The sequence below is a fragment of the Gadus macrocephalus genome, chromosome 11 (genome assembly GCF_031168955.1).
Source record: "Gadus macrocephalus chromosome 11, ASM3116895v1".
NCBI lineage: Eukaryota > Metazoa > Chordata > Actinopteri > Gadiformes > Gadidae > Gadus > Gadus macrocephalus.
The window spans coordinates 8310686-8322261 of record NC_082392.1 but is presented as its reverse complement, the minus strand read 5'-3'; the positions used below and the strand labels follow the sequence as shown (position 1 = coordinate 8322261).

The 11576-nt window shown below is 43.4% G+C and overlaps 2 protein-coding genes across 3 annotated transcripts; one reads left to right on the top strand and one right to left on the bottom strand.

Annotated features, from left to right (window-relative positions):
- Positions 1–189: 189 nt before the first annotated feature.
- On the bottom strand, positions 190–2291 carry rps9 (ribosomal protein S9). Of its 2 annotated transcripts, XR_009528049.1 has the most exons (6): positions 2202–2291; positions 1767–1879; positions 1525–1647; positions 1102–1288; positions 834–991; positions 271–438 (listed from the first exon to the last, which is right to left on the bottom strand). XR_009528049.1 is itself a non-coding variant. In XM_060065113.1 (5 exons), the coding sequence occupies exons 2-5, from the start codon at positions 1861–1863 to the stop codon at positions 261–263; spliced, it is 585 nt and encodes a 194-aa protein (XP_059921096.1). In that variant the 5' UTR covers positions 1864–1879; positions 2202–2291; the 3' UTR covers positions 190–260. The 2 variants fall into 2 exon arrangements, 1 of the variants encoding a protein (XP_059921096.1); XM_060065113.1 differs by lacking the exon at positions 834–991 and having other exon boundaries at positions 190–438.
- Positions 2292–2804: 513 nt separating this feature from the next.
- On the top strand, positions 2805–11276 carry rbfox1l (RNA binding fox-1 homolog 1, like). The gene is made up of 12 exons (XM_060065093.1): positions 2805–3130; positions 6025–6255; positions 8834–9013; positions 9180–9233; positions 9346–9438; positions 9544–9613; positions 9718–9777; positions 9880–10015; positions 10126–10165; positions 10281–10348; positions 10567–10648; positions 10781–11276. The coding sequence occupies exons 1-12, from the start codon at positions 3044–3046 to the stop codon at positions 10823–10825; spliced, it is 1146 nt and encodes a 381-aa protein (XP_059921076.1). The 5' UTR covers positions 2805–3043; the 3' UTR covers positions 10826–11276.
- Positions 11277–11576: the final 300 nt, after the last annotated feature.

Genomic DNA, 11576 nt, shown 5'->3' with positions numbered 1-11576 from the left:
CCCATTTTCCTTCCAACTTTCCTGGTTTCACCCGGAAAACACGTATTTATAAATATTCCTATACACCATGTATTATGGGTGCTTATCAGCCAAAATATGAATATTTGCCATTTGTTTAATACTCATAATTTCCAAATCCATTCAACGTATTCATGATTTGACTATAGCAGAAAGACCCAAAACAAGATATTGAAGTGAAACTTTTTTATTGAAACATTGATCAGGCAGCATCAACAAACACTGCCTGGACAACATCCTTCCTAGTCTTCCTCCTCATCATCAGCGCCTCCGGATCCACCCTGTCCCTTCTTGGCGTTCTTTCGCTTGACGCGGCCAGGACGTCCGCCACCGTATGGAGACCTCAGGGAGAAGTCGATGTGCTTCTGGCTGTCAAGGCGCACCACGAACGAGGGGATGTTCACCACCTGCTTACGCACGCTGCAAGGAAGAGAAATTGAGATCATTACTCTCTCCAACATGGTAGTGGTTTAAACTCTAGCCTCAAGTCGGGTCCACTTGATGGTTTTAGTCACTCAACTGCCATTTTTTATTTATAGAAATGTAACCAGTTGTAGTGGGGTGGTTTGTCATAAATTAATACAGAAAAAGTCAAACCTTTAGCTGTAGCCTTGACGCGTCAAATACATTTGAAGTCTAGTCAAATTTCCCTTAATGTTTTGATCAGGCCTCATTCACGAGGAATTCTTGACACCATAGAGAGTCTGAATATCGAATATTATAATCACTGGCCTGATCAGAGGACCTAGAGTTAGTGGTTGATGAGCACATGCTGTGCATCAAGCCTGCCCGAGGTGCAATCCTCCATACATTACCTCTCAGCCAGTGACATGGCATCGACCAAAGCCCTCTCGCTTGGATGGGATTGGCTCTGGGCAAGTTCTACTGACAAGGTATACGGCTTTGATACCGAAGTGACCTTGGTGATATGCTTAATTCATCTCAACGAAGAGCAATACATGTTGGTGGCCCTCTGATGAAAGAGTAAGCAGTAGGTTTTTCATGAGACTGGTGAAGTGTTTGGCCATACAGAAGTCAGACTGGTAAAACAAGTCAGACATTTTAAACCATGGGATAGATTACCGGATATGTCTCTGACGGATCAGGACACGAGCATGGTGGATGCTCTTGGCAAGCCCGAGCTTGAAGACCTGGGTCTGCAGCCTCCTCTCCAAGAAATCTTCAACCTTCAGGCCGAGGATGTAATCCAACTTCATCTTACCCTCGTCGAGGACACCGATTCTGACAAGACGTCTCAACAGAGCATTACCTGAAACGAAGGGATAAACATTACATTATCCTTTTGTTGAAAACTGGACCATGGGTATTACTATAAAGCCCAAATCAAAAAGGGAGAACGGCATCTCCCTTGTATTGACATGAACCATTTTAGATTGGCCTCATTCACGAGGAATTCTTGACACCACTGAAGATCTGAATATCGAATATTATAATCACTGGCCAATGACAGGTTCGCATCGATCGACGATAGAAGACGACTCGTACCTTCAAAGAGACGCTTGGGTTCTTTCTCGTCCAGGGTGAGCAGCTCTCTGGCAGCCTTGCGGATCTTGGCCAGGGTGAATTTAACTCTCCACACCTCACGCTTGTTCCTGAGCCCATACTCACCTAAAAACACAGTACATTAGTCTCAACTGCAGTTGTCCCATACATTCGAATACATCAATATGTATATGTAAAACGATGATGCCCAATAATTATGTGGCAAGGAACCCTTAGCGTTATACCAATGAGTTTCAGCTCCTGGTCGAGACGAGACTTCTCGAAGGGACGACGGGGGGTGACATAGGTCTTTCGACAAACCCAGCTCCTGGCAGTGGGCATGGTTGCTTATTTTGGCCTAAAATTGAAGAAAATGAGTTAATAAAAATTGGGCTAGCTAGTTACCTGCAACCATGAAATGTACAGGTCCGTTTTCCAAAGATTTAACAAGTAAGCGGCGGTCGAAGCTAAGTTAGCATAGCATAGGCCGCAATTGCTAGCCACGTTGTTCAGACCTCGTGTTAGCAATGGAAGGCATGTCAAAAAAAAAAAAAAGGTCCCGATAGTATCATGTACTGCATTACAAAACGAAGCAAATACAATTAGGTCTACTGGAGTGGCAAATCTGTTCAGCAACCATTTCAATATCAGTAAATAAACTCCGCAAGAGTCAACCGTACCTGTGCTCCACAGGCTCGCTAAGTAAAGAGGAAGTCCATGGACGTTTCCAGCGCCTTTATTCAATCCAGGGGAACTACATATCCCATCACCTAGGTATAAAACGGAAGCTGTGAATCATCTACTGCCATAGATCTGTAGGCTGCCATCTACTGGCTAATGATGAAATCGGTGAACCTCTTTTTTATATATCCAATTTATTTTATAGTTTTTAATTCGATTTTCCCTTCCCTGTCAACCAATGCTTATTCATTTTAGATGTGATGACTTACACCACTGTGACTTATTATTCAGAGTAACTTGTGGTTCTATTGAATTGTGTAAACAACCTAACCCTACATGGGAACAAAGTAGCCTTATGCAGATACATAGAAAGTTACACATTATAATGAATAATCAATCAGACATCTATTTTGGAAATATAATGTAATTTCGTATTTGTGTATAAATAAAAATGCCTTAACTTACGTGATGGAGTGTGGTAATGTGTCAAACCCAGATAGAAGGACAGAGGGACTATTTATATGTTTCTGAAATGGGACCCTGACCATGTGTTTCTGTCTATCAGGCTGGCCAACTGACAGACCCTCAGAAGTTCTCTTGGTTTCCCTTCTGCTCTTCAATACTCGTTCTCTGCGGGGCAGGATCAGTTCACCTTCAGCTTCTCTTCTCGCTCTCTTTTGGATTACTTTCCTATTTATTTATTGATTGTTTTGTTTTACTTTATTATTTTTTGTGTGGTTGGACTCCTGCATTACACTGCTTTGTTTCCATCTTCATTTCCCTCTTCCAATCCAATCTCCCCCCGCCACCGTTCTCAGTCACCGCGGCAGTGTGTAGGGCTATGCTTTCCTCACCTACTGTGATTCTATCGCCTTATGGACTGCCTGTCTACCAACAGTCAGCCTCGTGCTACCCCGGCCTAGTGCAGGTAATGTCTCCCTCTGCATTTGCATATGCATTATGTTTAAATATCCTCTTATTGGTTTCATTTATTTTTTGATGCATTTGAATACCCAGGGTTTATTGGTCAACATTACCTGTTTGGGTGTGTTTTAAGACATCCCTGGCTCACAGCACATACTGCGTTGTAATTTCCTTCATTCATTCAAGTGACTATTGTGATTAACCCACTCTGAGTAACCACATGAAGGTGTGAAACTTGAGGAGTAAATGTTTGCAAAGAGTCAACATTGGAATGGCGGTAATGAAGTCTTACACAGGCCAGAGTTAGGCTAATAACAAGCCCAAAGAGCTGTTGGCAGCTGCTCATAAGTTAGAGGAAACACATAACAAAGTATGTATTTCACTGTAGGATATATTAGATGGATAAATTAAGATCCACGTCACTTGCATTATTATTATCAGTATTGTTTTGTGTGTTTTGACAGTGTGTAAGATGCATATGTGTTTTGTCTTGTGTGTTTATGTTTATATGTGTGTGTGTGTGTGTGTGTGTGTGTGTGTGTGTGTGTGTGTGTGTGTGTGTGTGTGTGTGTGTGTGTGTGTGTGTTTGTGTGTGTGTGTGTGTGTGTGTGTGTGTGTGTGTGTGTGTGTGTGTGTGTGTGTGTGTGTGTGTGTGTGTGTGTGTGTGTGTGTGTGTGTGTGTGTGTGTGTGTGTGTGCTTGTGTTTGCATATTCATGTGCGTAAGACATGCCACATCCCTGCCACATCTACATGTGTCTGGACTCCTTTAACCATCTATATCTGTGTCAAACAGCCTGTATTTTTAGCCCTTCTCACCAGGCAAGATAATCTCAGGGAGGGTATTTTATCACCAATCTTGTTGACTCTAGCGGAGGGCACTTATCACAGAGGTGGCCTTCAAGAGACTAAGAGTTAGGTTACACCAACAGATATGATACTTTTTTAAGTTTTGTTGCTTTAGAATCGAAACGTATAGACATTACATTGTCCATTCAACTGGTATGTTATGTCGTAGTTATAGTTGGTTTATTTCAAGCTGGCTACCGCTTCACATCTGTGTTGTGTGTAAGTAAATCCTCTGACAGCTGTCCCAGCATGCACCTGGCACAGAGTCGTTGACCTCTGACTAGAAGCTGACAGCTGTAGTGGAGGAGGAGAAGCAGAGAGGCAAAGGAGGAGCAGAAAGGAACAAATGGAGAGGCACATTTACAAAATAAAAAAAACATAGTAACAGTAATAGAGGGGACACGCATTGAAAGCATTTTCTGTTCTGTGTTTAAAAGTCTGTTTCATTAGATATGGCTGATCATCCTCCCATAATCATTCACTTAATTTTGAGCCAATGGTTTAAACACGTCAAGTATCAGAGAAGCCAGATGTTGCATCAACTTAATGCACACACCCTCTGTGTTGATGAGTTCAGATTCATATCCTAGGCACACTATGTGCTGCTAAAGATACCACCAAGGCCGTCAAGGGGCTATATTCAGACTCTGTGGAATTTATGAGAGTGTTAATCCAGAGATGGCCACTGAGACAGACTAAGACATTCCCCTGGTCAACCATTCCTCTAGATATAGGAAGCTATCTGCTGAAAACATACATTTGAAGGGGGAATGTGTTTGAAGAAAATATCCTTCATATTTCAGTTGATGCTGAAGCTAATTACAACCATTGTCAAAAGTATAGCATCTTTCTCAAATGTACATTAAATGACCACTCTGATATACAGACCCTTTTAATATTCAAGTTATGAGGAAGGATTTCTTCCACCTTCCATTTTACCCATTACATCTAAGGCAACAGTTTGTTATAAGTTATAGTTATAGAAGGAGCAAATGTTGATGTTGCACTTTAAGACTCAAACCAGTTCAAGACATCTATGTTTTTTTAATAACTGTGAATGTACATCATAGTCTGATGTATGACAAGGAAAACATGTCTCATGTCAGCAGCTATGTTGTTGTAATACCACAGACAGCCAGCTACAGCACTGTCAATATTAGATCAACATCAATATACGGACCAATCAGCCATCAATACGGTCACATTCATATAGGTTCTTTTTGTGATTTTGACAGATTGAATATATAACAACACACAAATACATATCTTAAAGAGAAGGTTAAACTACAATGTCATCTGTGATAAACGACACGTGTGTGCGTGTGTGTGTGTGTATACTGTAAAGATCGGGGGCTAGGGGAACAAGGTGATTGACAGACACAAGTGACCACAGCTGGCATGATCTTAATGTCTCTATCCGCAAAATGATTGGTCAATGAGTGGCTTGCAAGGGTAACTGGGCGGGTATCTGGCATCTAAACACTTAGCAGCTGTTAGAACACGCAACTGAAAACACATCATGCAGTGAAAGGGCAAGACATTTAGTTAGCTATCACCTCTGTAATTATTTAAACACAACTACGGTTTCCTTCAATGTTGTGTTTCTTGATGGCGGTTTAGTTGTTCCCCAGTATTAATTTCATTGTATGTGATTCCACATCATACTACTATTCTGCTTCAAAATCGTTAAAAAATATTTTTTTACTAGAGACATAGTCATTTCCAAAAAAAAGAAACACTACTTTTTTACTTAATTTTACTTTCATAATTAGGAGATCTATTGCTCTCTTGAATATATAAACCAAATGAATTTGTTTTCCTGCATTTGCTGGACCCATATTGGCTAAATCTACAGATTTGTTCTACTGAAGTCTAAGTGAAGCCCGTGAATGAAATATGCTACTCTTTGCACAACGGGCTACTGTTTGTTTGTTGGTCCATTCATAACTGTCTTTACGATGTTTCTCACCTGCTCTTTGGAAGGAACCACAACTAACCATCTGTCTCTCTCTCTCTCTCTCTCTCTCTCTCTCTCTCTCTCTATTCCACAGGGGTCCGGCCAGGAGGGTGGCCCAGGCAACGCCGACCCCTCCCTCTCCCAGGTCTATGCCCCGCCTCCCTCATACCCACCTCCAGGCCAGGGCCCGCCTAATGTGGCAGGCAGACTCCCGCCTCTAGACTTTAGCCCCGCCCACGCTGGTGGCGAGTACCAGGAGCACGCCCAGCTCAGAGTGTATCAGGGCCCGCAGCACGAGGGCGCAGACCTGGGACCAAGCAATGTGGTACGGCCAACATGTTGCAACGTGTTCTCCCATTATCAAAGCTTTGAGACGATTCAAAGGAACTCAAATGATAGGAGATGTGTATTGAAGGATGAGCCTGGCCGTGGCTGGCCAGGTAGGATGTCTGTCCGTCTATATTTAGGGCCTCATCTTCCCCTCATTCCAATGTAAGGGATCCTGCTGACACTGCGTAGGACAGGGCAGCTGCACTGGGATTTGTTATTCGAAAAAAATGACCCATTTTCCCCCCTTGGTGATACCTGAAAAAATGAGTGTTTAGGTCAACATTTTGGAAAGTGGAAATTGAGTCATTTGCACTTATTGCGTCCTACAAATCCAAAATACTGCATACTTTAGGAGTCCTTCAAAAACAACACCTTTGATTCTCCACTATAAACCCACTGAATAGCGTGCATGTATCAGGAGTGCTATTGAATAGAGATGATTATCTTCACCAGTTTGACAGTTTTCTGATGCACTATTCATGATGCTTGCTTGGACGAGGCTGGTGAGCAGTCTGTCCCGGTTGAACCAACTCTCTCTTCTTCTCTCATAACTGGTGTTTTGTGGCACCGTTTATACGTTCTATTACTAGAGCCCCTGACATACAAGGTCCGTCCTGAATTTGGACGGGAAAGTTGAGACGTCGCCATGATGGGGGGTCAAAAGGGGGAGGCTGACCAGATGACGCCCCCCTGTCCCTCAGAAATATCACCCAGGTCCAGAATGCAGTTCTGCATCGTGACTTGACACCACCCAACCCCCAACACAACCTTCTCTCTCTGTCCACCCCATCACCCCCCCCCCCCCCCATCCCAGCCCTCCTCCAGAGCTTGTTTATGTGTGTGTTGTATGTGAGGGTGCGTGGTTCATGCTTTCTACTCTCATGAGCCATGGCTCGGACTGTAGCCACAGTGAATATGGTTGGCTCAAGCTTCCCTGTGTGTGAGGATGTGTCTTTCTGTCAGCCCTCATGTTCCCCCCCTTTCCCCTACCAATTATTAATGATGCCCCTTGAACCCTGACCTTTAACCCTTGGCAGCACATGTAGCACCGTGATTTCTGCAGAACGTTAATTCCTCCCTCTCCCTCTGAGGCCTTCCTTCTCTCACCCCTTCCTTTACACAGCTTTTGCACAATTTCCCTGTCTTGTTGATATTTCCTCCTCTTTAATCTGTTTTGTTCCCGGCTGCACTGAGGACCTTTTGCACTTTGACCACGAGTCTATCTGCCTTTTCTACTAGTACGCTAATACTGCCATTTCTCCTCTGCACACGGGATTGTCATTTTAATTTATTATTTTCATTTAAAAAACTATTCACCATCTTTTTGCATTTTCTGTACTTTCTGTACCTTTCTTCTGTACCTAACAGATGACTAAAACGTATCTCATTCTTTGCCTTTTCAAATTTCCATTACTTTGCCATTTGGACATTTTTGCAGCATTTGTGGAGGCAGGTTTCCCATTGACACATGCGCAAACCAAAAATACACACACACGCATACAAATACGCACACAAAACCACACACACACACACACACACACACACACACACACACACACACACACACACACACACACACACACACACACACACACACAGACATACACACACAAAAACACACACACACACACACACACACACACACACACACACACACACACACACACACACACACACACACACACACACACACACACACACACACACACACACACACACACACACACACACACATATACACACACAACAGCAGCAGCATCGTGGTGCATTGTGAGATGGTGGATGTTTCGATTGGCACACTCCTTTATTTCTGAACTGTCTTGCATGGAGGCTTTTAATTACTGTTAATTAGTGATCTCTAGAATATACATCCATCAAACCTTTGTAAAACATGCCAACCCAAGTAGAGTTCACACTAAATTGTCTAAATTGTACAATAAGCACAGGACACACAGGTAGCAATGATATTTGAGGTAACAGTTTCAGTATTAGGATATGTGGGGTAACCCTACCCTATATTTTAATATATAGGGTAGGGTAACACTACCTTGTAGATGTATTTTTCCTCGCTAACAGGCATGTGTTAATAGATGCCTGACTATAACAGAGATCACGCCTCCTCATATCTGCCTGGGATGGCTCACTGGGTGCTGAATGCGTGTTCAACTTTGGTCTTGATCACTTGGCTCTTAGGAGATGATGAATGAGTTTGTCTTATGCAATGATTTGCTCACAACACTGTATAAACTGTACCACACTGTACACAAAAACTAGTGGCGTTTCCTAATCTGATAGTGGACAGGTGATTTGTTGCCTGAACCAAGCTTATCAATAGCATAAGATTCTATCATTTTTGGAACCTTTTTTAACTCTTTCTCAATCCTTCCATCTGTTCCTCACTCCTCTTGTACCTTTCTCTCTGTCTCTCCCTCTCACACACACACACACACACACACACACACACACACACACACACACACACACACACACACACACACACACACACACACACACACACACACACACACACACACACACACATTCACATACCAACACACTGTTCACTTCACTAGGAGGATGCCCTGGTCCCCGTGACCTCTGACTCCCAGGCCCTGAGCGTGGCCCTGTCCTCAGGGGGCGGGGCGGGGAGCGGCAGCGATGACGAAGGCTCCAGTAAGGCCCAGCCCAAACGCCTCCATGTCTCCAACATCCCCTTCCGCTTCCGAGACCCCGACCTGAGACAGATGTTCGGGGTGAGTCACACATTCCTCCAGACAACAAGACTCCCACAGGCTGAGGTTATTGTATACTTTCCATCTTGGATTGATTGATAGCCAAACACACTCTAAAACTGCAACCGCACTGTTTGTGTATTCACCGATTCAATCATTTAGAGTATGAATTCTTTTTTTCATTTAGCAATTTGGCAAGATTCTGGATGTCGAAATCATCTTCAATGAAAGGGGGTCCAAGGTGAGTTATAACACATATATAAGGGCCCCTTGAGTTATATTATAGAATAGCTCTATACATCGTATGGTTACAAAATGCCCTTCTCAAACCTGAAGTCATTTGTCATTGGCAGGGCTTCGGCTTCGTCACATTTGAGAGTGCAATGGAGGCTGACCGGGCCCGGGAGAAACTGAATGGGACGATAGTGGAAGGAAGGAAGATTGAGGTAAAGACAGAACATACGGCTGCCCTTCCGCTGATCGATATACCTGTGTATCTCTATTTCCTTTTCGCCCTCATCACACTACATTTGGTCCCTGTGTTTCCACAGGTCAACAACGCCACTGCCAGAGTGGTCACTAAGAAGCCCCAGACCCCCGTGGTTAATGAGGAGGTTTCAGGTAAAGGCACCTTTTGTTAACTTTACATGATCCTGGATGGCTTATCAGCTTGAGGTTCTGGTTGCTAGATCAAACTTCACATCACGTTTTATTTTCTTCTGTAGCTGCTGGATGGAAGATCAACCAAGTGATGGGGGCCATGTACGCCCCTGAGCTCTACACTGGTGAGAGAGGGTCCTTGGATCAGTTTAAAATATACAGTAATGATACAATTACTGTATGTAGTATGTACACCTTACTCCTGCTTTCTGTCCCTGTTGGTTTAGTTGCCAGTTTCCCCTACCCTGTAGCAGCCCCTGCCTTAGCCTATCGGGGTTCACCTTTGCGGGGGCGTGGCAGGGCCGTCTACAATACGATTCGCTCTGCTGCGGCGACGCCCACTGCCGTCCCTGGCTACCCTGGGTGAGACTACTTACTAGCTACTTTTTCCACTATTTCAACATTCATGTTTACTGGCAGATAACACCATCAATACCATACTTTTTAGATAAATATGTGTTTTCTTTTATTAGAGTTGTATACCAGGAGGGATTGTATGGACCAGAAGTCTACGTAAGTGAACACACCTTTCCTATACTCATTGATATGAAATTGGGGGTTCAAATCGATCAATGTCACTTTGTCTTGTTCTGTTGGCTGAAGGTTTATGTTTGGTCTCTCCTATTAGGGGGGCTATCCAGCAGCTTACAGAATGGCCCAATCAGCAGCTGCTGCCACAGCAACCTACAGTGATGGGTGAGGACATACACCATTCATACTGGACCTGGTCAATACATACACAATACCAAACAATCCATGTATACAGAACATAAACATTGATTAGATGTAACCAGTTCCATTCCTAACTATGAATGATAGTGTGAAAACGATACAGTGATACAGTGTAGTAAAGGTAAGCCCTATATTGAGGTGACTGGGGGTTGGCAACACGTCAACGTACTTTGGTTCCCCAGATATGGACGGGTCTATACCACAGCTCCGGACCCCTATCACCACGCAGTCGGCCCCACCACAACGTATGGAGTTGGAACCATGGTGGGTACCATCTACATGCATTAACATTTAATTAATAAACATTTTGTCCCGTGTCCGCGTTAATCAATGAAAAGCTACAGCGTTTACCACTGTTTAAACACAGCCTGCACCTCTTCTCTGCTCACGTTTCAGGCCAGTTTGTACAGAGGAGGGTACAATCGCTTCACTCCCTACTAATGGAGCAAGAGGGTTCTCTTCAGTCACTCTGGGATTGGCTGATCCATGGACGCTGCAGGACAGGTTATGAGATCATACTTGAAGACATCGAGGAGGCATCCTCTCGCTCTATGTCCCTCACAATCGCTCCCTGAGACTCAACAGACTGTGCTTGTAAATACTGTAGCCTTTTCGCTGTTATATGAAGTGAAGAAATGGCAGCAAAACTAAGGATAATACTATTTAATGGATACACTGTTGATATTTTTTATTTAAGATTTGACTGACTTTGTTTTAAGAGTTTTGCTGTTCTGTTTGGCCTTCCATGTGGAGGGTGGGATAGATAGGTGCCTTGCACTACATTTGGGTCGTTGACTGATAAGAGACTGATAGAGATGATACAGGGGGCTAAATTATACAAGAAGCTTTTATTGGGTGGGGGGCTGGGTCCATAGACTTTACATTGGTCAAACTTGTACACACTTTTTGTGGAAAATTTGATATGACTTGTTTAGATGTGTACGTGTAAAAAGACACGTGTGTTGTGTGTGTGTGTGTGAGAAAACAGAGGACATCCGGCCCCATTACCATTGTATTAGTAGACTGATAGACCGCTATGACATTGGGATTTAAAAAAAAATGAAAGTGTGGCCTTTAGAAATGTGGAAAAGCATATAATATAGATGCATTTGACTGTTGTATAATTTCTTCTTCTACTTTCTTCTTTCCAACAATCTACCTCTTCTCCTTCACGGTTTCACATGTCAGCATT